Genomic DNA, 26,902 nt, shown 5'->3' with positions numbered 1-26,902 from the left:
AGCAACTCCCATTTACATGTTATTCAAAACTAACATGACTTTAAAGAATGAAAAAGTAGAGACCAGGAGCTTGGTGGGCTTCTGCAGAAATATTGGTGGGTACACTGGTGCCTCCAGATTCCCCATATGGCTCTCAGCAGTCTGGGTACAGAGCACATTTTAGGGTGGGAATGTTGTGCCTTTGGTGAAGGGCCTCATACTCAAAAGAGGTAGACTGCCAAGAGGTAGATCCAGAAGCTGTGAAACAACCTGGGCCAAAATTCATCCCCCAATCTCTCCTTCACAACCACAAGGGAATTACAAAGTTCCAAATCAATACACACGGTGGAGATCAAGTTGGAGGAAAGGAAAGTTTGGAGCCCTTAATTAAACCAGGGAGGGCATGTTTCCACTTCTTTCTGTACTTTTATGAAACACTGGATTGGGCACTCAGAGAAGAGTGATTTTCCTTTGGCAAGCTTTATTCAGAAAGAGAGCAAGTGATGTGGACTCCTTGTGGGGACACCCCAACCATAAGAAAATTTGTCACCTTTTATTGAACTCATTTTAATGATGCAAGCATTTCAACAAGCTTCTGATTTACTCCTATAGAGAGGGAAATCTATCCTGAACTACACATTCACCATAATTGGTCTTATATTCTTCTTTGCAAGCATGCCAAGGACTAATTATCTTTAATTTTTTCCTTATAAAAAATGGGTACAGCTCTTTATTACCGCTATCTCAGCTCTCTTATCTTCACGCCATGAAAACCTCCTGCTGGTTGCTAATGAGTAATGGTTGGTTCAAAGCATCTCCACTCGTCATGTAAATTGCCATTTGGATTCATGCTATGCTAAATTTGCAGATTGGTTCCCAATTAGCACCCTTCCTAAAGTGGATATCTCTGGATGAATTGGACTAGATGTGTTCACCACCAGCAGGTATGATGGGAATAGCCCTCTCTCTTGCTTCATTCCTTCCTGCCCACCAGGAGCCAGAAATGTTTTGATTACCATGTTTAGGATCAGAAAATGGGACCCAGGTCTACAGCCATCAAAGTCTGGATTGGCTCCCAAATGACTCTGCGGATGGGTCCTTCTAAGAAAGCATTGCACCAGCTAGCTCTAACTAGCCACACTGAGATCAATGAAAAAGTAGGTCTGTGCTGTGCTTAAGACTCCATCTCAAAGATGTGCTATAGAGTGTGCAGGGGTGCAAACATATTATCTCTCCGCAGCTCCCTGACGCATCTCTGTTTTGCCCAGAACCACCTGTGCAGCTGTTGCACAATCCAGGAAGAGGGCACAGCAATGTTTTGCCATGGAATCTGCAACACCCAACCCTGTTAAAAAATGTATTGTGTGATTGCCTTAAATGAGGGTGGGCTATCTTAAGCCCTAGCCTTAAGGAACCAACCCTGACCAAACATCGTTGAAATCAGTGGCATTCTCAAAATCTTGTCCTAAGTATATGGAATATAATCCCTAAAATGGAGAATAATCCCCGCAGAGATCAGAGATCTCTCATCATTGGTCTTTCAGAAACACTTGACCAGTGTTGCTCAACCTCAGCGACTTTAAGATGTGTGGACTTCAACTCCCAGAATTCCCCCAACCAGCATGGGTGGACTTCAACTCCCAGAATTCCCTCAGCCAGTATGCTGGCTGGGGGAATTCTGGGAGTTGAAGTCCACACATCTTAAAGTTGCTGAGGTTGAGAAACACTACTCTTGATTAAGCTGTGCTGGGTAATATTTCCTTGACTGGATGTCACCTCCCCTACTGTTATTTATCTTTATTTTTTATCTTACCTTGGATGGTTTTACTTTGGTCCTGTTTTATTGTAGTTGCTTTTATCTTTTTACTGCAGATGTTTTAACTTGGATTTTTTTTCTCTGGAAACCGCCGAGTCTCTTGGACTGCAGCGGCGGCACAGAAATGTAAAAAATTAAATAAAATAGGTGATAAGTGTTTTAATCCAACCCTTCACAAAGCACTGTCTTTTGAAATGGAACAAAAAGTAGAACATCGTGGCCTCCACCACTGTGGGTCACAATCCCACCTACTTGCATTATCTCTTTTGCTACAGTGGCCCTCGCCCTCACTTATGGGGCACGGTCTCCCAAAGCTATCCACCCCCCATGTTCTTTCTACAGAGTGTGCATGGATGCATGTTTTAGTAGGGTGGTCCTACAGCCAAGAGAAGGTGCGGGTAAGGGTGAGGTGGGACAGAAGCTGAAGAAGCTTCCCAAGAGGACAGGAAATGGTACAGCAGTGGAGAGCGGGGAGGAAGGCAGGCCAGATGGGAATGTGTTCTTAAGACATCGTGCTGGGGGTTCCTTTTAAACTTGGCAGAACTTCTAGTGGTATGAATTGGTCCTCATGGGGAGAACACTCTCACTCTTCCATGAATTTGCTAGCTTTCCATTAAATCCATCTAATCCTGTGCCTGCACTGCACACCCAGCCCTTCAGCAGGCATTCATCTAACTTGGTTGAAAGAGGATCTTAAGAGCTCAAGCTGATAAAGGATCAGCACCTTCTGCCTTGATAACAGATGCCCAGGGTTTGCTGTGACATTTATTTTCTATTAAGCAGCAGGGAGGCAACATCGGGAGGCCATTATGCCAGGGCAATAAGATTCTATTTCCCTGGCTTTAGTGCTTAGATGCATGTTAAGAAAAAATGAACCTTCGCTTCTGGATTGTCCCTGGAGAGCTAATGACCATATTCTTAATATTAAAAATGTAAACCAGTGCACAAGAGGGGCGGCTTTTTATTAAAGCCCCACAGCAGCAAGCAGGAAAATAATTAATTTGCTTAGTTAAATGAAGATGGGAAAGAAAGCTCACCTTTCAGAGAACTGTGTGTGTGGGTCTAATTCTCTGCAACGGGGACTCACATCAGCAAACTTCTGTAAGGAGGCTGGAAGTTAAGCCCGGGCACCTTGAAAGTTCAAGAGCTGAGCAAGTTAATTATTACTTGTTACCATAGCAGCTAGGGGCCTCCACCTCAACAGAGACTGTGCATGTATGAAGAGGCTTGCTAAGACCATATTTTCTGAAGGCGTCTAGATTACTTTTTCAGGTTCTTAGAAGGATGGAATGCTCTCCAGTCATAGACCCTACCGGATCAGTAATATGAAGATGGATCTAGGACAGGGTGGAGAACACATAGCTCCCCAGATGTTGGTGACCTTCAACCCACACAAGGGCCAGCCCGCATAGCTACTGGTTAGGGCGGATGGTAGCTGAAGTCTAACAAAATCTGGAGGTCTACCTCTCCCACTTACCTGATAATTGGATGACAGCAAGAATGAGATAACCCTATCTCAGTAAAGGGGTGCCCAATCTACTCTGTGAGGTTCCCAGGACAGGACTTGACGGTAAATCTTGGTCCCCCACTTTAGGTTACTGAGCTCAGATTTGGTTGCAATCTCTTCAATATACACAACAGAACACAGAGAAGAATGTTTATCTCAAACTAGAAAGAAACCACAATGAATAATTGTTGTGGGGGCTGTTCCTCTTATACCCACCATACTACCATCCTGGGCATAAACTCAAAATACAGAATGAAATGGTGATGAATATATATTAGGTAAGCATGTGTAATGCATGAACTGAGACATATGTATCAACAGCTCTTTCCATGCAGAACTCTTTTCAATAGTCACCCCACTTTTCTACCTGGGGAATTCTGAAGTAACCTGAGTGGTGGTACATGTGAACATAAGGTACCTTACAACACCTCTCACCCCCCCCCATCTTTGATGCCCACAGATAAAGTAGCAAAAAGATGGGGGAGGAATTTTCAACAGGGACATTTGCACTGAAAATACACAATTAACCTGTACAAGAGGCCATGAAGAAGACAGCTTCAGAGCCATTATGCTGAAGATCCCCTGAAGTTCCAGAAAAGGTGAACCCCTAGGAGGATTAGCAAGGAAAGATGAAGAGGAATTTCAGAAGGGTAAAAGTTTTGGAACAAGCGCTTTCAGAGTTGGCTGGTGTGTCTCCTCTACAGTATTTCAGCATAGTAGAATTGCCATCTGTTAGAAGCAGTTTTTCAAACATGGCGCCTCCGACGTATAGGAACCGCAACATCCAGAGTTCTCAGTAAGCCTAGCCTAAGACCTGTAATCCTGGGAAATGCAGTTCATACACTCTAGAGCAGTGTTTCTCAACCTTGGCCACTTTAAGAAGTGTGGATTTCAACTCCCAGAATTCCCTAGCCAGCATGCTGGCTAGGGAATTCTGGGAGTTGAAGTCCACACTTCTTAAAGTGACCAAGGTTGAGAAACACTGCTCTGGAGGTAGCCAAATTGGGAAGATTATTGTCATAGTGATACTGAAATTCTGACATGCTTGTAGTCCTCCAGCAAATGAAAAAATGACAAGGAAAACTCAATCAGCTTTATTGATGCCTCAGCTGGTGTTGCTTTAATGCACTACCAAGAGGTTGGTGCATAAAGAACCATTTCAATGAAAAAGAAATGGAGAGCGTTACCACATTGCTCCTGGAAAAAAAATCTATGTGTTCACTAAGAGTTGACGCCGAGTGGATGGCATGTAATCAATTAATACCATGTCGAATGACCATTATCCTTGTCAATTCCTCCAGGGGTCAAAAAAATGGCATAGACAGACAAACCAAGTTTTTCTTGGTCCTCCCCACTTTTATTGGAAAAGGCAAACAGCAGCTGTGGGAGGAACAGCAGTGGGAGTGAGAAGCAAATAAACCAGGGTTCCTCAACCTCAGCAACTTTAAGATGGGTGGACTTCAACTCCCGGAATTCCCCAGCCAGCAAGGGGGTTGAAGTCCACACTTCTTAAAGGCTGGCTGGGGAATTCCGGGAGTTGAAGTCCACCCATCTTAAAGTTGCTGAGGTTGAGGAACCCTGATATAAACTATGTGCATCATGAAGGAGGTGCAGGTAAAGCTAGGCCCAGGGGAATACAGGTTGTCCTTGTTGAGCAACCACAACTGGGACCGGCAACTCCGTCATTAAGCGAAGCAGTCGCTAAATGACACCGCAACCGTGTTTACGATCTTCCTTCAGCTCTCCTTCACTTTCCAGACCTGCAAAGGTTGTCCATGCAGGGAGTGGTCACAAAGTTACTTTTTCATCACTGTTAACTGCAGTCACTAAACGAAGCAGTCATTAAATGAGGCCTACCTGTATAAGCCAGTTGATGGGGATGCCTGTGCAAGGCTTCCCTCTAATTGTCCGATTTCTACTGGCAAGATTGTATCAACTCAGCGGGGAATCAAAGGCACCAAAAGAGGACAGATCTGGGGAGCAACAGCTGGAGAAAGCTGCTGAGGCTGTGCACTGAAAGGCATGTGTGTGTGTGTGTGTGTGTGTGTATACACACCTATGGCTGATAGACCCTGGAGATGCATAAGAGTTATTAAAACAGGCACAGGGCTTTTTCTGATGGTCTTTCGCAGTTTGGGGGAGCGGGGTGGGAAGATCCTGCAAGGCTGGTTTTAATCAAAGGGGGAGCAGCAGCTTCCGGGGTGCTGGAGGGCTCCCACTTGCTCTCTTTCTGCCCTCCTCTGCGGGCCCAACGTCCCCCCGCTCTTGGCGAAGCGCACCTCAACTTCTGCAGCAGCGTGAGTAAGGAGATCAGGTTGCACGCCCGCTCGCTCGCTCACGTGATCTCTGGAATCTTTGCCAGCTCGATCACAGCCCCCCCCCCCCGCGCCTTCTCTCTTCCCGGGTCCATTTTCGCACCGAGTCTGCACGGGATGGGAGACGGAGCTCCTTGAACAAGGGGTGGGGGAAGAGCACTGGTTTGGGCTTGAGCAGAGGGGCTTCTAAAGGCGCCTTTGCAACACCTCGCCGCCCTCGGCGGTTGCTTTCGGCGCGATCCCCCTGTGCGAACCGTACCCTGCAGCCTGCAAAGCCCCGAGCCGCGGTTTTCAGGATAGGACTGCGGAGAGCGCGGGTGCTCCTGCAGGGCTCGCTCGCTCGCACTAGGGGGGCGCGGGCGGGGGAGTGGCACAGCCGACCCGCGCGCCGCACAGCCCGGCGGGCGAGGCGGGAAGGTCTGTGCGGGGAGGAATCAGGCTCTGCAGCCCGCCTTTCGCCCCCGCGCGGGTCGCTCGCCCCTTTTCCTCCCCGGATCGGGTCGTGCACGGGGGCGGGGGGCGGTCTCCTCGCCCTCTCCCCTTCGCGCGCGGCTGGGATGGATCTGGGCGCGCAGTAAAGTTTTCCCCGCCGAGCAGCGCAGCGAAGCCGAGCCAAGGCGCTGCGTGGAGGGGCGGGGGGCGACGGGGTCCCCCCTTCTCCTCCCTCTGGAGCGGTGCCCGAGCGCGGGCGCACGGAGCGGAGCGGAGCGGAGCAGAGCCTCGCCCGGGGCGCGCCGGTGGGCAGATCCGCCGCAGCCTGGTGGGTGGCCGGCGGGCGACGTCAGCGCGGGGCGTCGCGGGCGCCGGGAGGGGACCTTAAAAGCGGCGAGGGCGGGCTTGCAGGATCGCGAACGGCGATCGCTCCGCCCGGGGGAACTTTGCAGGGCGAGGACAACTTGCACGGGGCGCCCGCTTGGAGAAGCCGCTGCGCTTGGCGCAAAGAAGGGGGGCCGCCGCCGCCGCCCGCTCTCGCTGCCGAGCCCGAACTGGGCTCTCCGCCCGCCCGCCCGCCGCAGCAGCCGCCCACCTCCTCCGCCCGGCCCCTGCGGGGTCCCGAGGGGAAACCTGCTCCCCGCTTCTTCCTCGCCGCCGCGACCTCCCTGCCCAGGGCCGGAGAAGAAGGCGGGGAGCGAGCCTGATGGTGCCGGGCAAAAATCCCGCCGCTAGTTTGCAGCCGAGAGAAATCCCCCGGGGCTCTCCTTTTTGATAGAGCAGCCTGTTCTTTACTATGGATGTCCTGGCAGCGCCGATGCGGCTTCTGCTCCTCGTGCCTCTCTTTGCAGACTTGCCTCGGGAGGCTGAAGGTGAGTTGAACGCCCCCGCCGCCCCCTGCTTTCGACCTGGTGGGCTCCGCGTGGGGGGGGGCGAGGGAGCGGGGGAGAAACTTCGGGTCCGCGAATGAGTTTCCGCGGTGGGGTGCCGCCTCCTCTGCTCGGGTCGTGCACCTGGCGGGCTTCTCCGGCCGGGCGCTCCCCAGATGTTCTGGACTGCGAGAGCCTCGCATGCCCAAGGGCCCCTGTGCCGCACGTGGGATGGGGACGGGTTGGGACGGGGGAGCAAGGTTGGGCTGACTCCAGTCTTGCACCAACTTGCTTTCACGCAGCGGGGAGACGCAAATGAAGATCTCCCGTGGCTCAGCAGGAGTTGGCACGAACTCCAAGTCCCCACGTAGGGAACTTAAGGCCAGTCAAGGTATTTTGGCATCCCAGACAGAAATGCCCCAGGTGCCTCCTTCCTCACGGTTGCAAAATGCGAGGCTCATAATAAAACCAACACTTTGCTGCCCTTTGGTGATGGTCCGGATGTTTGCCTAAGGGTAGAACCAGCCTGATGCTGAGAAGTCTCCTGAAGTTATGAGATGACTGATCTGGGTTCACCGACCCGGGTTATGCATTCTTGCTAATGCCAGATCGGGCTTCCGGGTGGGATCTAGGGGTCTCCTGTATGAAAAACACAACCTCTGCTTCTAAGCTAATGCTGTGGGTTTCACCAACCTCCAGATGGTCCCCCCAGATCAGCTGGCAAACCAAAGCTTGTCTTCGGGAGGGGATGTAATTTTGTCCACACATATCGGCCAGTTGATATTATTACTTTGACAGAGGAAGCTGATCGTGTTATAGTGGGAAACACAACAGGAGCCTTTCTCTAAAGTGTGCTAGCATGTCCTGAATCTTTTTGACATTTCCCCTCCAAAGCTGGTGATGATTCCTCTCCCATAACTCCCAGTTCAGCCTTTAATGTCTGAATCATTAAACAATTCTAAAATTGTTTTCTGTATTCTCTGATTTCCAAATTACACTTAAATGTCAAACACAGCACTGGTTTGGTAATGAATGCATTATCACCTAAACCTACAACAATGTTTCTCAACCGTGGCAACTTTAAGATGAGTGGACTTCAACTCCCAGAATCCCCCAGCCAGCTTTGCTGGCTGGGGGATTCTGGGAGTTGAAGTCCACTCAAAGGTGTCAAGGTTGAGAAACACTGACCTACAGTATCAACTCCCCTTTTAACGCCTGTATTTCTAATGTACGTATAATACATAACTGGTGAAGTGTCCATTTTAAAACAGGACACTTGCACACTTGTTCTCTCATATTAATAGTATTTACACAAGTCGAAGCAACCGAGTTTCAAAGGTGCTTAGGCTGGCTTGGGGATAAAGCACCCCAAAGGAAGAGATCTTGATGAGATCAATCCTTTTGCTATCAATTTAAAGGCACATTCCCCAGGAGCCTGCCCTGGTCAGAAAACCCTATTTCCTACGCACGTCTATAATTTATCACTTTTACCGTTGAACCTCAGTACTGTGCTAGGTGCTGTCCTGAAGTTGGAAGCGACACGATCCATGCACAGAGAAGCATGTGCTTGGTATATGAAGATTAATTCTCGGAAACCTTGCTGTTTTAGAAGCTAATCTATTATGGCGGTGCATAATAAATCTTACAGTGGATTTTACTGTGAACTTATTTCCCTTCCTCGCCGTGGATTATTTTCAGAGAGGAACCAGATTGATGGCTCGTCCAAAGGGGCTTGTCACAGAAAAGGGATCATCTGGAACTTAAGTGTGCAATAGTGCACAAAATCCCTTTCACCGGCTTCCTATTCTGTAGCCAGTCGGATTCCAGTGTGTTGTTCGTTTGTCTTGTGTTGGCCATAAAAGTGTAAACATAGGTTGTGTAGGTGTGATATGGCCCTGCCATTCCCCCCTGATAATATCTTACTTTAGATCAGAGGGATAATCTGATACAAGCTCCGCCTCTTTGATACGTGTGTGCGGCATTACAGTGTGCATATGGAAGGGGCAGAGGTTGGGTCACATCGGCCCAATGCTGCGTTGGCCATTCCCCCTCACCCCCTTCCATGCACGCTTCTGGTCCATTTCCTTAAATTCAATTCATGGCTTGATATGTTAGCTATATGTTAACTATTAATCCTAAAACCTAGGAAGTGGAACCTTCCTAGTCAGGGACAGCCTATCTGTGTTGTAAGAGGTGCTGTAAATGGGGAAAGGTACCATCTCTATTCTCCCTGGTGAACCTGGATGACTGATTTGAGAAAGAATCAAATGCAATAGTTGAGGGACATTGATTTGATCCAGAAAAACCATTATTTTGTTCCTATGCCATGCAGTAGTGTATGTCTAACATGTTGTAGACTTAGATGCCAAGCACAGTTCAGGGCAAGGATGGTTTACAGATACTGTGACTGCCTTGTACAGTGACCGTTTGCAGTTACGACAGTAATGAAAAAGTAACTTTGTGACCAATCCTTACATTGACGACCTTCGCAGGTCTGTAAAACAAAGGAAAGCTGAAGAAAGATCATAAGCACAGTTGCAGTTTCACTTAGAGACCACTTTGCTTAACGACCGAGTTGCCAGTCCCAGTTGTGGTCACTCAGTGAGGACTATCTGTACTGAAATTAGTTGCTCTCAAAAGCTCTACAGGTTGTTCTCGTTGAGTGACCACAAGTGGGACCTGCACCTTGTTTATTAAGCAAATGGTTGCTAAGTGAAACCGTGACTATGCTTATGATCTTCCTTCAGTTTTTCTTTGCTTTACAGACCTGCGAAGGTTATCAATGTGAGGATTGGTCACAAAGTTTCTTTTTCATCTCTGTCGTAACTGCAAACAGTCACAGTACGAGGCAGTCGCTAAATGAGGACTGCCTGTATCTGCCTTTGTTCTTTGCGGATCCATGTTCCTGTTTGTGTAACTGCCCTTCAGAACATTATTTTATGTGGCTTATCATAATTTGCTATCCCTACCACTGGGGATGCCGAGAAGCACCAGCTGTGGTCCCTCTTGCATTCAGCAAGGGCGTGAGTGAGGATGGGTGGGGAAGGGGTGGAAAGCTGATGTGGCTTATACAAGTTCCAAGATGATTCACCTGTAGGAAGTTGGTCTTTTAGTGCTTGGAAAAGGACTGAATGCTGCCAGTGAAAAAAGGGGGTTGTGCTATGCTGTTTTTCTCCTTAATGGAATATTTTTTGTGGGGTAAAACATGGCTCTGCTTGGAGCATGGGAAATTGCATCAACAAATTCTAGAGACTCTACAATAAAAGCTGGATTTTGGAAACTGAAGCTGGGGTGCCTTGACCAGTTGCCTTCTTCCAGCCTCAGTTTCCTGTCTGTAAAATGGAACGGTACCCTGGCTTTGCAGACAGTAGTTCTGAAGTTCCGCCCCTGGCATTTCCAGTTGAATGGATCGGGAATCCTTTGGCCATAGTGACTGGGGGATGATGTGAGTTGTAGCCCAGTGTTTCTGAAGGGCCCCAGGTGGAAGGGAATGGGAAATGGCCTTTTTCTGCCAAAATGTTGCCAGTCAGCGTCCATAACCCTGAGCTAGAGGAAGAAAAAGCCCCACCTGGAGGAAGATGGCCTTTGATGTTGTCCCTTGGAGAATGGGTGTAGTGGAAGTAGTACTTGTAGTTGTATTTATAATCAGCTTATTACTAAGGTTACTGCAGACCTAGAATAAAACAACAATTGAAATCATAATAATATATTACAGTTCATTATGGGATCATAATATAAAATAAGGAGCCTCTAAATGAAAAGGTTCATGGTATGTAATCATAGCTTTTAATGACTCAAAGGGACAGGTAAGAATTTATTTCTTTTAAAGCAGCTTCACAGCCTTCCCCTGAAAAGTGGAGCTTTCAATTCCTTCTTTACGTTTCCGTGATGTGATTCCAAGTGTAATTCGGCTGGGCGTCTCCTCCACGGGGCCAGGTGGAAGAGGTGATAAACAGAAGTAGTCAAACACCTATCCGTGAAACCGAGATCAGCACTTCTCATAACGTCCCATTGATTTAATCCCCAATATTAGATAGCCCAAGATCTTCAATGTAGAAATGCTGGTTTGGATTAAAAAGCCCACTTTGCCAACCATTGTGCATTGAGATAAGATGTTTTTTAAAGGTCCTGTTTAATATCCTGTGTAGTTAAGCCTGTAAATGCTTGACTGACCTGCATTAAAATGCCTTTGAGAAAAGTTGCAAGGGGGGGAGGTGTGCATTAGCTTTCTCCTTCTTCTGCTCCTGGGCATTGGGCACCATGCTGAACCCCCCCTCCTTTTGTTTTCATTCATTATTCATCCAAGTCTAGGAAAAACATCTGCTTGTAAAGGACAGGAAGGAATGCCAATTAACTGTGCGGAAACCCTTCGATCGAGGAATTGTCTCCCTCGGCCAATCTGGGGATGTCCGGATGCTGGCAAGGAGAGATGTGTCTAAAAGTCAAGTATCTTTAGAATATAAAAAGTTGGCCAGAGCTGGAAGAGGTATTAGAGATTGGCTCTCCTTCCCCATGCCCTGTAATATTGTTCTATTTTATGAAGTTGTTGTAAGGATAATAAAAGCGATTCCCTTCTTTGCTTGGTGGAAGAACGGATGCGGTCTTGATCGCTGTTCCTGCCTGGAAATTTGGGATCTGGAATTTGCAGCTAGTGGCTTGGAGCCAGAGAGCTTGAATCAGGTAGGTTTCCAGCTGGGAAAAGTAGATGTAGGCACTGGAGCTGTCCTCTGACCCCGGGATAAGCTTGACCCTTTTCTGCCTTCCACGTACTTAGTGCATGCCCTAGGAAAATGTACGTGAAGGTCTTGCAATAGGCCCACCGGCACGTTCCAGAACTTCTGGAGCAAGGCCAGGGAAAGGCTACCAAGATGGGGAAAGGACTGGAAACCAAGTCCTATGAGGAGCAGTTCAAAGATCCAGGTATGTTTAGCTTACAGATGAGAAGGTGGAGAGGGGACATAATAGCTGTCTTCAAATATCTGAAGCGCAGTCTCATTATACAGGCAGTCCTTGACTTACGACCACAATTGGGACCAGAACTGTCATTGCTAAGCAATGCGATCGTTAAGTGAGTTACACCTGATTTTATGATTATTTTTTGCCATGGTTGTTAATGACGTCGTCATTAAGCAAATCCGGCTTCCCTTATTAACTTTGCTTGTCGGAAGCCTTTTGGGAAGGTTGCAAAAGGTGAACACGTGACCCCAGGACACTGCAACTGTCATAAATACATGCCAGTTGCCAAGTGCCTGAATTTTGACCATGACATGACCATGGGGATGCTGTGATAGTTGTAAGTGTGAGGATCGGTCGTAAGTTGCTTTTTTTCAGTGCCGTCATAATTTCAAATGGTTGTTAAATGAATAATTGTAAGTCGAGGACTACCTGTAGAGGATTGGGCTTATTCTCAGTTGCTCCAGAGGGTAAGAATAGAATGAATGGAATGAAACTTCAAGGATGGAGATACAGATTGGACATTAAGAGGAATTTCTTGATAGTAAGAGCTGTCTGTCAGTGGAATAGGTTAATGGATGGTGTCGTTTCTTTGCCTTCACTGGAGGTTTTCAAGCAGGCTGGATAGTCATCTTTTGGGGATGGCGTAGTGAATCCTGCAGGGGGTTGGACTTGATGACCTCTTAGGTCCCTTCCAAGTCTATGATTCTTGGCAACCCCAAAGCTAGTTGTGGGGGTTATTCTATTTTACTCGAATAAGGCGAAAGACTCTCTATAGCAGGGTTCCTCAACCTTGGCAACTTTAAGACGGGCGGACTTCAACTCCCAGAATTCCCCAGCCAGCCTTGCTGGCTGGGGAATTCTAGGAGTTGAAGTCCGCCCGTCTTAAAGTTGCCAAGGTTGAGGAATCCTGATCTATAGGGAAGAGTGAAGGTCATGCAGTGAACTCAGAGCTTCTCCCTCTGAATGCAGCCTTCAGCTGGTCCACACAGCAAAGGGCATCTATGGGGAATCGAAGAGAGAGAATTCGTAAACCTTTCTTCTAGGTGAGTCATTAAAATCAGGCAAATGAAGGATTATCTTGGAATTACCAGCCTTCCTTCTCAGTCTGTGATCCTGAGAAAAGAAACAAGGCTGTCTGGGATTAGAAACATTCACGATAATTGATTTGTTCCCCCAGGCTGGGGGGGAGTTATATGTGGTGATCCTGTCTTGTAAAAAATTGGGGGGAGAGAAAGAAGCTGCGATTTGTCTGCTGTGATACTGTTTGGAGTGGGGGGGGGGCAGGAATTAGCCAGGATGACTGGCAAAGGGGAGTTTCTCTTAAGATAGTTTATTTTACTCTGAACTGGTGATTTCACTCCTGTAAGAGGAGTGGGAGTTCATTTTGCATTTAATTATCTAGCACTTTAAAAAATCAGGAATTAAGATGACGTGGGCAGGTGAGGAACCAGCAGTTACAGTCTCTTGGGTCCAAATCCTGCCCCCCCCCCAATTTCTTGATCCATGCAAGGGGCCCCAGACTATTCTCAGGGTTAGGCTGGAGTTGGCAAATTAGTTGGTTGGTTGGTGACTTGGTTGTGAAAGATCTGTGCCAGATGTGAAGATGTGTTCCCAGATGCTCTTCTGCCATAGCTGCTCAACTATCAACGTGTCTCTGGTCAGTGCAGGAGAGCTGCTGTTGAGTTCCCCCATAATGCCCCTGTTCCAGGGCACTGTGGGAAATGGAAATGGGAGCCGTTTCATTGCTGGGTACAGAGTGACTTTGAGTTGGATTTGGCTCCTGGGGATTAGATAGCCATGTTTATATCGCTTTCTTGTCACTATTGTGGAAGTGGTTTGCCATTGTCTTCTGTTTGTTCAGTTTCCTAATCTGGTCTTCCCGTGGTCTCCCATCCAAAGGCTAATCAAAATGGATTAGCCAGGATTGACTAAGTATTGCCGTCTGTTGTGACTGGAAACAAACAAATGAAGGTTAGGACAGGGGTTGTCTAACTTCGGGATACTATGATTCGCTAAACTGATGAATGCATTTGTGTCACTCCTTACCCCCATGGCTGAAGCCAATTATTTCGGTGGGATGAGGGTTAGGTGAGAAGTAAACGTGCCACGTACGCAAAAAAATTACATGTTAATCTATTTATCTCATAAAATAATGACAGAACCTTATAACTTGATAAAATAGAAGTGTTTCATTGGAAATACGTGACCAAAAATAATCAAATAAACCCATTATTTTGATTAATTGTTGTATGCCGCCCAGAGTCACTTTGTGTGAGATCGGTGGCTATATAAATATGATAATTAATTAATTAATTAATTAATTAATTAATTTTGAATGAGAGGGAGGAGCCTGCTTCCTTTTGCATAATTCCTAAGTCTCCGTTTTATTTCAAGGCCGCCATTCTCCTTTCTTGTTTCACGTTGATTTTTTATCATTCCTTGTTCCTCACAGGCATCTCAACCTAAACTTGAGGATAGTGAAATATGCATTGTGATGTCACAATGCAAGGCTTGCCCCTTTCTACTTGTGTAATGACATCACATCTCAGTCTATAAAAGGTGGAACTTACATTATGACGCGTGTTTCATCACTTGATCCCTTTCTGCCAACTCCCACCAGATCGACTGTAGAAAACCCTGACTTATGCAGATAACCTGTTCCAAACAGGATCTGTGTCCTCATGTCTTCCTCATGTAATTCTTGAAGTCATTTTGCACACTTAACTTTCCTGTACACTTCTATTGACACTCCTGAAACCATAGGTGTGCTAATAAATGCTACGCTCATGGAGATGTCAGAGACCTATAAATCTTTCCGAGAGAACTTGGACTGAACTTTCCGTGGCCGGTTTCACCAATATTCAATTGCCAGTATCAAGACTGTATTGAAAGCAAAATACATAACCCTTGATTCAAAGCAAATTGCAATCAACATTTTTTGCATTAATGATAGCTTTTAATGCACATAGTGAAAGAGTTTATAAATAAATAGATATGCGAAAATAAACAGGGTAGCGAAGGAGTGCAGAGCACGCTCCCGGAATTCTTTCCAACCTCTTAATAGCAGTTTGGGTGGGCATCATGTGACTAGGAAAGAGGCTGGCTTAGCATGGAGGAGTTGGCAGCATTCCTAGTCACTGCCCGGCTGCCCTTTCCATTGGGGTGCATTGGGGGATTTTTTCCCTGCAATGAACTGGCACATTTTGGAACTTAGTTTTTCTTTTGCTGACTTCTCCTACCACTCCAGATTTGGTCCAGATCTATGCAGTTTTTAGAGAGTTATCCTTCTGATGGAGACAGAGTCCTGGGCTCTTTGTATAATTCCAAGCGTTCCCTTGGCTTGGAAGAGCAGTGAAGTAGGGAAAACCTTCAGGGCTCAGATTCTGAAATTCTTTCCAACTGCTGACCAGCAGTGGCCATGGAAGGCATCTGTATTTCCTTCCTTCCTTCCTTCCTTCCTTCCTTCCTTCCTTCCTTCCTTCCTTCCTTCCTTCCTTCCTTCCTTCCTTCCTTCCTTCCTTCCTTCCTTCCTTCCTTCCTTCCTTCCTTCCTTCCTTCCTTCCTTCCTTCCTTCCTTCCCAAAGAGATTCTAAGTGAAAGAAGCAGATGGAAAAGCAATCCATCAGCTTAGTAATATTCGCAATGCTCCAAGCTTGACCACCATGCCTGAGGCACATTGTTTTGAAATGCTGTGACCTTCTTCTAAGATGCTTGTAATCCTATATGAGACTGGCTGCCTGTGTCTTGATCTGTGGCTAAGGACCTTATTACACAATTAAGACCTGGAAAAGCCCCAGGAGGAGATGTTATCCCCCCAGAATTATTAAGGAAGAACAAGGATTGGCAGGCTTCAGTGCTAGCTGCTCTATTTACACATATTAACAGTTCAGCATGTTTTCTGTCAGACTGGAACCATGCCAGTTATCCCTTTCCCAAAAAAAAAAAGAAAGAATCTTTATCCAGACAGCTATATACCCTTTAGTCTGCTTAATACAATAAGCAAGCTATATATCAAACATCTCAAACAAGATGCAGTTCAGTGGAGAGAAAAGTAAGGTTCTGCACTTAGGCAGGAAAAATCAGATGGACAGGATAGGCAAGACCTGGCTCAACAGTAGTGCCTGTGAGAGGGATCTGGGGTCCTGGTGGACCACCGCTTGAGGATGAGTCAGCAGCGTGCTGCAGCTGCCAAAAAAGCCAATGCACTCCTGGGCTGCATCAACTGAGGGATAGTATCAAGATCAAGAGAAGTCATAGTACTGCTCTACACTGCACTGGCGAGGCCACATTTGGAATGCTGTGTCCAGTTCTGGTCCCCACAGTATAAAAAAGACGCTGAAGCCCTAGAAAGAGTGCAGAGAAGAGCAACAAAGATGATAAGGGGTCTGGAGGCTAAATCCTATGAAGAACGGCTAAAGGAACTAGGTATGTTTAGCTTAACGAAGAGAAGACTGAAGGGGGACATGATCGCAGTCTTCCAATAATTGAAGGGCTGCCCCAGGGAAGAGGGTGTTGATTTATTCTCCGTAGCACCTACGGGTAGGACAAGAAACAATGGGTAGAAGCTCGTCAGAGGGAGATTCAACCTGGAAATAGGAGGAATTTCCTGACAGTGAGAACTATTAAGTAGTGGAACAGCTTCCCTCCCGGAGTTGTGGGTGCTCCATCGCTGGAGGTTTTCAAGGAAAGATTGGACAACCATTTGTCAGAGATGGTATGAGGACTCTGCCTTATGCAGGGGGTTGGACTAGAAGTCCTCCAAGGACCCTTCCAACCCTAAGATTGTATGATTCTATCTCTATCCAAAATTACTAGATTGGGTATAAAGTTAAAATATCCTTGTTGAGGAACAGGCAAGGTTTAGAGGGGACCCATCAATTCTAAACTATCTGGTCCTTCACCATTTAGATGAAAAATATTCCTCCTGACCCTGAGGTTCCCTCTTTGTAGCCTTTGTTGATTTCCAATCAGCTTTTGATTTGACCCCAAGGGAGAGACAGTGGGAAGAACTAAGGGGTTTCTCAATAGATAAAAGGCTATTCCTTCTCATTCAGCCTAACACTTTTTTGAGAGTTAAATGCTTACCCTGGGGACATCTTCTGGAGGGGTTCCTATGCAGAGGCATGGGTGAATTTTAGCCCCCTTACTTTTCGATTTGTATATTAATTCAGTAGTCCAGACTGTCTCAATTCCTAATCATCATCCGGCTGTATTAGCAAATACAGTAGAGTGGTTCCAGCTGTTTTGTATGCAGATGATGGTGTAAGTATGTCTGTTGCTCTGGTTGCAATGAGAAAGGTAATGAGGCCATTGAAGAAAAACTTGTTATTAACCATCAGAAACTAATGTTCTAGTATTTGCACAAAATTTCCACAAAATCCATAATTGGCAAATTAATGGAAATTTTATCAAGCAGGTGCATATCTACGAATATTTTGAGAGTGCTGTTCCAGCTTCACTGTCCTGGAGAGAACATTTTTCCTTTCTTGCTGGTATTGCTTAGTGTAGCTCTTCAGCTATCCTGAATGTTTTGCATTCAAAGGGAGCCAGCATATTTCATCCCTGTACCTTGCATGGTCTTTGTAGCCAAGGTCATATCTCAGTTTCTTTACAGCATTGTTTCTCAACTTTAAGATGTGTGGACTTCAATTCCCAGGATTCTGTATACTTACAAAGTTGGACATCCTTGAAGTCGTACAGTCTAAGTTTCTTAGAGCTATTTTAGCAATTCCAAGATGTATTAAGAAGGCTGTTCTACTTTGGGACATGGCCTTGGTCTCTATAGATGGTAGAGTTTAGAGTTAGGGTTAACTTCTGCATAAAGCTAATTTTTCCCCCAGTGGGTTTGGCACCATTGGTTCTTTGAGACCATTTTAAGTCAACTTGGCGAAAAAAGCTACAGGTAGTCCTTGCTTAATGACCATTCGTTTAAAGATGGTTTGAAGTTACGATGGCCTTGGAAAAAGTGCTTTAGGACCTGTACTCACAGTTATGACTGTTGCAAACCATCACACCACCCCATCAGGTGATCGCGATTTGCAACCTTTTTTACGATGGTTGTTAAGCAAAACACCATGGTTGTTAAGCAAATCATGTGGTTGGTAAGTGAATTCTGTCAAAAAAGTCCATTGGGGAAGCTGGATTCGCTTAATGACCACATGATTTGCTTAACAACCCCAATGATTCATTTCATGGTATTACATAAAAATGGCCATAAAATTGGGTCCGGTCATGTGGTGACTCGCTTAATGACTGCTCCGCTTAATGACCAATTTCTCTGTATTGGCAAGCTCCATTACCTAGGAGTCTCATTGGACAGCCTCATGCCAGAAATGTTTTAAAGTGGTGTGTCTGGTTTTCAGATCAATCTGGAGCTTTATCTTACCGTTTGTGGGATTTTTTCCCAATTGGTATGTGCCAGCTTCTACCTTTCTTCCATTAATATTATGAAGGAAGCTTTGGTGGGCATGTGCCCTGGCCTGGCTGGACACACTGGTCTCTGCTGTTTGTTGGGAGGCTGCAAAAACATCTCTTTATGCCAACACATCTGTCCTTGTGGGGATCCTCAGTAGAGTCTTTGAGCCACCTGCTTCTTTTCTGCTCTGTTCCAGGGAATCCTGGATGATAATTACATCCGTCCCATGACAAGATTCCCAGGTAGAGAGCATGACTGTCACTCCCTCTGTCTGATCAGGAGTCAGACCTGTCCTCCAGGACTGTTTGAGTTTTGTGCCTCTATACGTACCATTCGAATTTTGTTGTTCCTGAAATTTGTAATGATTATCACCTTCTATTTTTATTTTATTTGATGATACTTTTTAAGATTTCTATCTTTTTTTAAATAACTAAATACAAAAAAGAAAGAAAGAAAAAGAATACACAATATTGTGAAAGAAGGGGATAAAAATGGAAAGAAGAAACAAAAATGTAAGATATATATTTACAGACACGCATATATCAATAAATTGAAGCCGTGATTCATTACAGTCATCCATGGTTGATCTAAATTTAATCAATTCTGTAAACCACTGAATAGCTGGAGCTGATGCTGAACAACATGTGATACAGAACATAAATTGCTGAAAATATTAGATCTCAACGTTGAATTAATACATGTAATTGCTTCTTACCGAAACGGAACAATGTATTTAAATAAAACATTCATTTCACTGCCTCTCCAACAACATAAATACAGTGTGGTCATTTCTAAAATGTTACTTCCTGATGAAAAGGAAAAGGATGTAATCTGAAACTCTATTGAGTTTTTGTGGGTTTTTCCTTTCTCTCTTTTAAATTGGTTAAGTAAAACATGCAAACAACAACAAAAACCGATAAAACCAGACAGACATGTAAACAAAAACAAAAGATATACAGTATACATTTTATTTATATTTCAAATTTGTCACCACCCATCTTACTGCAGAGCGATATGCATACTTAAAGGATTTTGAAAAAAATTGAAAAAGCAAAACAATAGGGCATTCTGGTGGCCTCCTAGAATTCCTATCTTTGTATAATCAACACACACACACACACACACACAGTATATATATATATATATATATATATATAACCATATTTGACTTCTGGCCTATGGCCATAATAATAAAGATTGCCTTCTTGACAATCTTATTAATAGTGCGTCAGGTGTTAGATGAATGGTTACTCATTTGGGAGACCAACTGTAACTTGGCCTCAAACTCTTGCTTGGTTTCCACTTTTCCTGGAGACATGGAACCAGATCCTTGTATCTTTCAGCATTTGTCAGAGTTATAACCTTTTGGACCGCATGTGTCTTAAAAATGAAACCTCTACTTCTTTTCCCCAGAACAAATGCCCAGGATCTAGTTTCCATAGAAGCTTTTACTGTATTGAGATCTCTCTTTCAAGAATAGGAACAAAAGGAATGCATTTTGTATTCCCTTAGAAAGCCAAGAAGTTTGATTTCTTATCCAGCTCCTTGTATTTGAGGAATATGTAGCCAAAAAAAAAAGGGGTGGGTGGGTGGAATGACAGTGATTTGGGTGGGGAAATATCAGATATGGCTTATTCTGCATGAAAGGTGCCTTGCTTTTAACCTGTGACCCCTGATGTCTCTATTTTCATTTGTAAAACGTTGGAAGATGTAGTGACGCTATAACATCTAAGAGTGTCTGCTGGAAAGTTATTCTCTGCTGAAGACACATGATTCGTACCTATGAGGAGCTCGCAGTACATGACATCAATTTTATTATGGGTCTCGATTACATAAGAAAGTATATCGCCAATTTGGGAAAATAAGACTTCTACCCTGAGGTGGTTGCCTGGAGAACGATATTGCAAGGACTGGCAAGTCCTAGGTCTAATTGGATAAAATGATGCAGAACTTTCCCCTTGTTTTATGGGCCACTTTTCCTGTGCATCAGTAATTCAGAAACATTTCAAAATTGAGCTAAAGCACAATTTAGCTTCACTGATCACATGCCCCCGAAATTTGAAGTAATGCACACGTAGTGCAATCCTAAACAGGTCTCAATATAGTTTGAAAAAAAATGTAAGTGAAAACCCGGAGAAAGAATCCAGTACAATTGTACACCTTCGATGGCCTTCAGCTCCCTCCCTCCCCATGATAAGTGTATGCTCCAGCTATGAAAAGGCTACCAGCCTGTGTTGTAGGAAGTGCCCTAGTGCTGAAGATTGCTCCAGAGTTTGGCGCAACCCTGATGCATGTATAATTAACTAGGTTTGCAGCACCTAGCCAGTCTTGGCTGATCTTAAAAAGCTAAGCCAGTTCAGACTCGGATGGGAGATCACTAAAACATTACAAGATGTAAACTAAACTGGGAAGTCATGCCAGAATGATGTCCAGATTGTTGCCTAGAAGACTACACGGACATGTTTATAAAGGTACCAGGAGTTGAGAATGACTCAAAGGAAACTTTAAGTAGAGGGGGAGTGAGACAGCGGATCTGGAGAGACATGCCAGTTTGTTTTTTTCAGATGCAGCAGATGTAGAAATGTTGTTTGTGACAAACGGGCTACTTTGTCACATGGGCCATTAACTCCTAGTTTTTATACAGCACTTCTAATTCAACATGTTGGTTTTATGTCTTCTAACTGAATTTTGTTTCTGTTCTTTCAGGTCTATGTGTCTATCGAGGCTTATCATTTGAGGTAGGTCAGATTTAATATTATTTGTGACTTGCCATGCTAGCATCAAATTAGCTTCCGTTTTATTGAGTGGAAAGAAGTTTATCCTTGAATCCCTTTCTGGGCATAGTGCTCAAATAACGAAGGATTCTCTCTCCCTGTGCTTTTGTGAGGGTCCTTCTCAGCAATTGCTTTTGAGAAGACTAGTGAGATATTGGGGGGGAGGGGGTGGCCAGGCGCTGATGTGCCTAAACTGCAGACAGGAGTTGGGGGAGGGGAATGGAAACTCACAGCTTTCATTGGGGTACCTTGTCTTTTGGTTCCCCTAATTTGAGTACTGTGGAAGCTTTTATGATGCAGAGACCATTTTATTGCAATTTTACTTTTGTTGCATTTTACTGCAAAGCATTAATACGTATAATTGAAAACAAACTAAACTGCGAACTTCGATTGCAACCCAAAACACACTAAATTGCATATAATCAGGAATATTCCTCCCCAGCATGGTTCTCCAGTCTCCAGTCTCTCCAGCTACGATGACCTTCTGGAAGACCATTCTTTTATTCCTGCTAGGTGTTCTTTGGTTATTTCAGATCTGATTGTAAGCAAGCTGTTCTTTAACCTTATCACATCGTGGAACTGCTGGGTTTTAATTCCGTCAAGGTGTGTGCTTGAAAACCTTCCAAACCTTCCTTAAATTTTCATTTCTCAGATAGTTGCGTTCTTGGTTTGATTGAAGCAAGTAAAGATCGTCATGGAGACAAGCTGACGCCAATCAGTTATTATTCCAGAACTTTCGTTTATGGCCAAAATTGTTGCTGAGTGTTAAAAAAGAAGGGAAGAAGTTGTGATTTTTGTCAGTTTGGCCATGCTTTTAAGCACTTAAGAAAATGCATGCATGTTGTTCCACTCTGGGGGATGGAGCTGTAAGTACTTGAAGAATGAGCAAAACAACATTTTAAAATTTCTGTACCCTAGAGATAATAACAAGGATCAGATCAAATGCCTTCTGAATTCTTATTGTTAGTATGAATCTACAGTATTTGGGTCACCTTTTCAGGCAATCTGCGCCAGGGAAGCAAAAGATGGATTTAATCCATCTTCTGTAGATTGGAATTCCAAAATCATCTGTGTATGTGTGTGTGTGCACAATCTTTTAAAAATAAGTGATAGGCATAGGTTTTCTTCTATCATGTTGTTTGATTAAAAAAAAGATGCTTCATTGCCATTTCAAGTTGAGACTTAGCAATCGGTCAGTATCCCTGGGAGAGAGGGGTCCAGAGAAATGAGGGTGGAGCTACTGTGGCACCATCCCGCTGGCTGGCTGCATGGTTTACCCCTAAATGAAATGAAAAATGTGTGAATCGAGAAAAACTGGGCCATCATCAACCATCTTCAATTTAAAGAGGAGCTGCTTGATGGAGCAACAGGGCCCCTCTCTCCCCAAAGATTTGCTGTGTATTGAATCTTTTTCTATCTCTATAGGTGACAGAAGGTTACCTAATTTAACACTATTGGATTGAGACATCTCAGCTGTCTCTGTTATTGATCAGGAAGGACTGGATTCATTTCTCAAATATTTGCAAAGTTTATCCAGACTTCTGGTTGGAATCTGGAAGCATAGGTCCTATGGAAACATAGTTCCTAGTAACTGGGAGCATAACTGAGTATAGAAGAAGAATGACTGCATTGTTTTTCCTTTGCAGTGCCTTGTGGGACCACATTTAGCCTCAACAGTGCTGCAGAAGACCTTGATAAATAACACATAGATTTCTTTTGAGATCAGCGTGGCTCCCTTGATACCTGCAGCTACCTCTTGGTTGCTTCCTAATTCTAAAATAATTCTGGGGTTATATTCCTCTGTAGGCTTGAATTCTCTTTTGCCTTCCAACTTTGACATGTCCCTTTCATGCCTCCCTATGCAAAGGGAGAGGAAATTGATTTACAGTGTGTTGTCTTGGCCAGATGCCCTGGCGAAAAGCCGGGGTGGATTGCATGCATTTGTTTCCATTAAAAATAGATTGTGGAGCATCATAGTGTTTTAAAGGCTACTGAGAAATCTGCCTATGCTCCATCAACTCTAATAAATTGTATGGCAGATAATTCTCTCCTCCCCATTTTGGCTCAATAAGTATTGTAATATACTAGGCCTAAACATGTGCCAAAATGAGACATCAGGACGTCACCTCTATCTAGTGAAGTGTGGCTGATACTTCCAGATTCCTTCCTTCTTTCTCCAGTGTATTAAGTTTTGTGAGTAACAAAGAACATGCCTGGATAGGACAGGTGCTACAGAGCATTTCCTCACCATGGTATTCTGCCCCTCTGATTGATTGCCAGACCCTCTGCTTATGATCGAGTGCTAATGGCTCCAAGGGTGACACTGGACTTGAAGGAAAAGATTGAATGTAGAAACATACCTTACATCAAATCCAATCACCGGTCCATGTTTTCCCCATTATCCGCCCAAACAGGCCATAGATCTTAAAGTTTCGAAGAAGGCTATTCCCTCCCACAGCTCTGTGAGATCCTTTAATTGGTGATTCTGTGATTTGAATGTTGGACTTCTCTATTTATGGCTCTGTTCACACATTATGCATAACTGGATGATGGTAAGTATGGGTGGTGTGAACTTTCTGACCTACCCAGATGACCCGTTTAACTAACCTTGGGGGTGGGAGGTTAATTAAGCCCCAAACAGATCTGGCCACTATTTTAGATGTCCAGCCAATTCTTAATTCATCGTTTCTCTAAGAGTTGGTTCCCAGAGTGATAAAGATTCAAAAGTCCATTACGGGAACAGCTAGCTACAAGCTTCCCTGTTATTGAGGAAGAAACTCTCCTAACCACATCAGAGGAAGGCTTTTAGAAAGAAAAGCATAAAGTTTCCACCGTAATATGCACAGGCACATGTTGGTTCTAAATTAGAAATAGTTCAGTTGCTGACATTCTTGAAATCCAGTTCCATCCTTCTCAATAAGTATTGCTAACAATCTTGTTCAGAAAGAATCACCTGCAGAGTTTGGTAGCTTCCAAAACTTCCTAAAACAATAGAGAATGACAAAGAGTTAGCTTAGGAGCCACCAAAGAGTAACAGGCATCTCTTACCCATATTTTACATTATGAGTAGGGTGTGCCAAGGGAGGAGCCAATGACAAAAACAGCATTGCAGCGAATCAATGCAAATGCTGCCTCTTTTTTACATTGCAGCTCATATAGGAAAGGGGTGGAGCTTGGGTTGGGACACTGCTTCACTTTGGTGAAAGCAGTAGATCCTGCAGAAGCTTCTGATTATGAAGGAAGGAGAAAATCCTTTCCCTCTCCACTTTCTTCCCAACATATTACTGGTTGGGTTGCATACTTCGGTTGGGTCTCTCTTTCTTTACCCTTGTTCTAAACTTGGTACCTCCTCCTGATATCATAACCAGGTTTGGGTGGGGACCACACGTAATGAGGTCTTCTGGAACAGTGGAAGGTGTTGGGCTTCTGTAAAGCCAAGGCCTGCCTCTTTTGATAAAACTCAGGGGTAGGAAGTTGCTGGGGAATCTGTTCAGTTTAGTTATCCTCCCCAGTGTGCCCCATGCATTCTTTTGTTGAACCTGATTTGCTGCATTTGTTGATATTTTTAGTTGACGTGTAAAACTTATTGTGTAAGCCACCAAACATTTTGTGACTGAGGCATTATGAAGTTGGCAAAATAAATACATTGGTGGGCAGGGCCAGAGTTGGGTGGGAAATTCTTCAGCAGCGGTCTTTGTTTTTATAATTTTTTTAAAAATGAAATAAGGGCTATTGTAGGGCTCCTGGTACAATTTTGATGTTGTTCACCTTCGACTGCTGCTGATTTTCAGCCTTTGTGGCTAGATGGGCTTTGGAAGTTGCATGGTGCCCATTTCTGTCATAAACTTTCTTGGGATTGAAGGAAGCCTCCCATTCTCAGATGAATAGAGCACATTATAAAGCATCTTTGTCTTGAAAACAACTGGAGCATCGTGATGAGAGGGACAATAAACAGAGAAGGTCAGAAGTTACCAGACTAAAGATTGGAGAGACAGAGGTCTGCCGTCACAACGGTATTTATTTGCTTCTTGCTGATTATACCTTGGATGAAGTCTGGACTTAACCAAAAATGCAGTGCTTGGCAATAATATGATATGGTTTAAACATTTCCCATTGGAATTTTCCAAATCTCTGAGATGTTAGTGTTTCTGTCATAGGAAAAGGCAAATAGGACTGAATTCTTGGAGAAACCTACATTTTCAATACCCAAACATAGATGAAAGGTAGGAATAAACTGTAATGTTGATCAGCCTATATACTGTTATTGGATATCATTGATTGATACGTGCCATCAGGTTGTTGTCAGCTCTTAGTGACCAATAGATAGATTTTCTCCATGATGATCTGTCCCCATCCTGGTCCTTCAGCTCTTCCAATGGTGCATCCATTGCCACAGTAACTGAGTCCATCCACCCTGTTGCTGGTTGTCCTCTTCTTCTTTTTCCTTCCACTGTTCCCAGCATTAGAGCCTTCTCCAGAGAGCGGGGTCTTTGCATAATATCCTGTAAAAGTAGGATAATTTGAGCCTCATTGGGTATCATAAGATTGCCAATACCTGGTTTGTAAGACTGACAACTGGACTGGGGGTTCCCACAAGGGGCGGGGTTAAAAAGTCAAAATGAGCTGTGATTGCATGATTGAAGCCCTTTTTACATGCATGGCATGTGCAAGACATATAAAGAAGGGGTGGGGCTTCACTCACACGGTCATGTCCACAATCTTGGCCTTTTTTGACAACCCTCCCAGATGCCCCTGATCTGGACGGTTGTGGATTGTTTTGTCTAATATCTTGAAGAGCGTAACTTTGAGCTGGATTTACTGTGTGTTGAATGGCAGTCGGAAACAGAAATTAAGCAAGGGAAGCTCTTCTTCACAGAGATATAAATGGGAAAAGTTCATTGCTAAATTTGTGAGTTGTATTGCTGTAAAGGACACAGGAGGAAGCTGAACAAATATGAAAATGCATCAGAATTAAATGCAAAAGCTATGAGAAAAGGGGGAAGTAAAGTTGTAACATCCCAGTCTTGCAAATTAAATTTCTATGATGTTCTGGCACAGAAAATCTTCATTCACACAACACGTTGTGGTTCTATAATTGATTCTTTTCATGGAACACGCTAAGCCCCCCCCAAAACAAATAGCCATGTTTGCTATGGTGTGAAGTGTTGCTTGACTGAGTTAAGCATGTTGTCTGAATATAGTCAAAGAGTTTGCTAGCCTACTTGTGCACATGATCCCACATTAGGTATCTTTGACCTACATCGGCTTTTCATAAAAGTTTCCTATGACATTATCATGGCTGGTCAAGTACTCCTCATTGATCTATCAGAGTGGCACTTCTAGAAGTGAGAGGACTCCAGAGAAGACTCTTGTCTGAGGGTCTCCACAAAATGTGATGGGTGCCAAGCAAAACTGTTTTTTGCAAACTCAGTGTCGTGGAGTCAAATAATTCAAATTTTCTCAGCTGTTTTAACAATTCCATTGTTATAGTTCCTAACACTCCAATAATTATGGAGAAAACTTCTGCCAACTTTTTATTCTATAATCTTACCTTTTAAGTTGTTGTCCCAAAATGATGATTGTTATTATTTCAGTATGCAACCTGTTTTTCTGTCCTGAGAGCTCTCAAGGCGGCTAAACATTAAAAGTAAAGAGGAAAGTCTTGATTCCCTCAGTAAAAGCAGAAAACCAGTGAGTTGAATGCAGCCCCTGAGAAATTACAGGTATTGGGAGCGATAAAGGGGACTTATGTGCTTGACAAGCAAATCTTGGACAGTGAAGGCATTTTTCAGAGGCACTTCAGAAAGGTTTGTCCTGGGCTGCCCCTGAGATAGTCAAG

At 44.4% G+C, this 26,902-nt stretch overlaps 1 protein-coding gene across 2 annotated transcripts in view; it reads left to right on the top strand.

The window, feature by feature from the left end:
* The first annotated feature begins 6,365 nt into the window (after nt 1-6,365).
* FRAS1 (Fraser extracellular matrix complex subunit 1) overlaps nt 6,366-26,902 on the top strand; it is a 312,542-nt gene continuing 292,005 nt past the window's right edge. Inside the window, exons 1-2 of one of the 2 annotated variants that reach the window (XM_088133147.1) lie at nt 6,366-6,921; nt 20,996-21,027. In XM_088133147.1, coding sequence (XP_087989273.1) covers nt 6,846-6,921; nt 20,996-21,027 — 108 coding nt within the window. In that variant the 5' untranslated portion in view covers nt 6,366-6,845. The remainder of the gene's footprint in view (nt 6,922-20,995; nt 21,028-26,902) is intronic. The other variant, XM_088133146.1, reaches the window with a different exon arrangement.

This window comes from Python bivittatus, unplaced genomic scaffold (assembly GCF_059951505.1).
Source record: "Python bivittatus isolate LINGU-HERP-01145 unplaced genomic scaffold, Pbiv_v1 ctg000070_np1212, whole genome shotgun sequence".
Lineage (NCBI taxonomy): Eukaryota > Metazoa > Chordata > Lepidosauria > Squamata > Pythonidae > Python > Python bivittatus.
The sequence above is the reverse complement of the archived record's forward strand: the minus strand, read 5'-3'. Positions and strand labels throughout refer to the sequence as shown.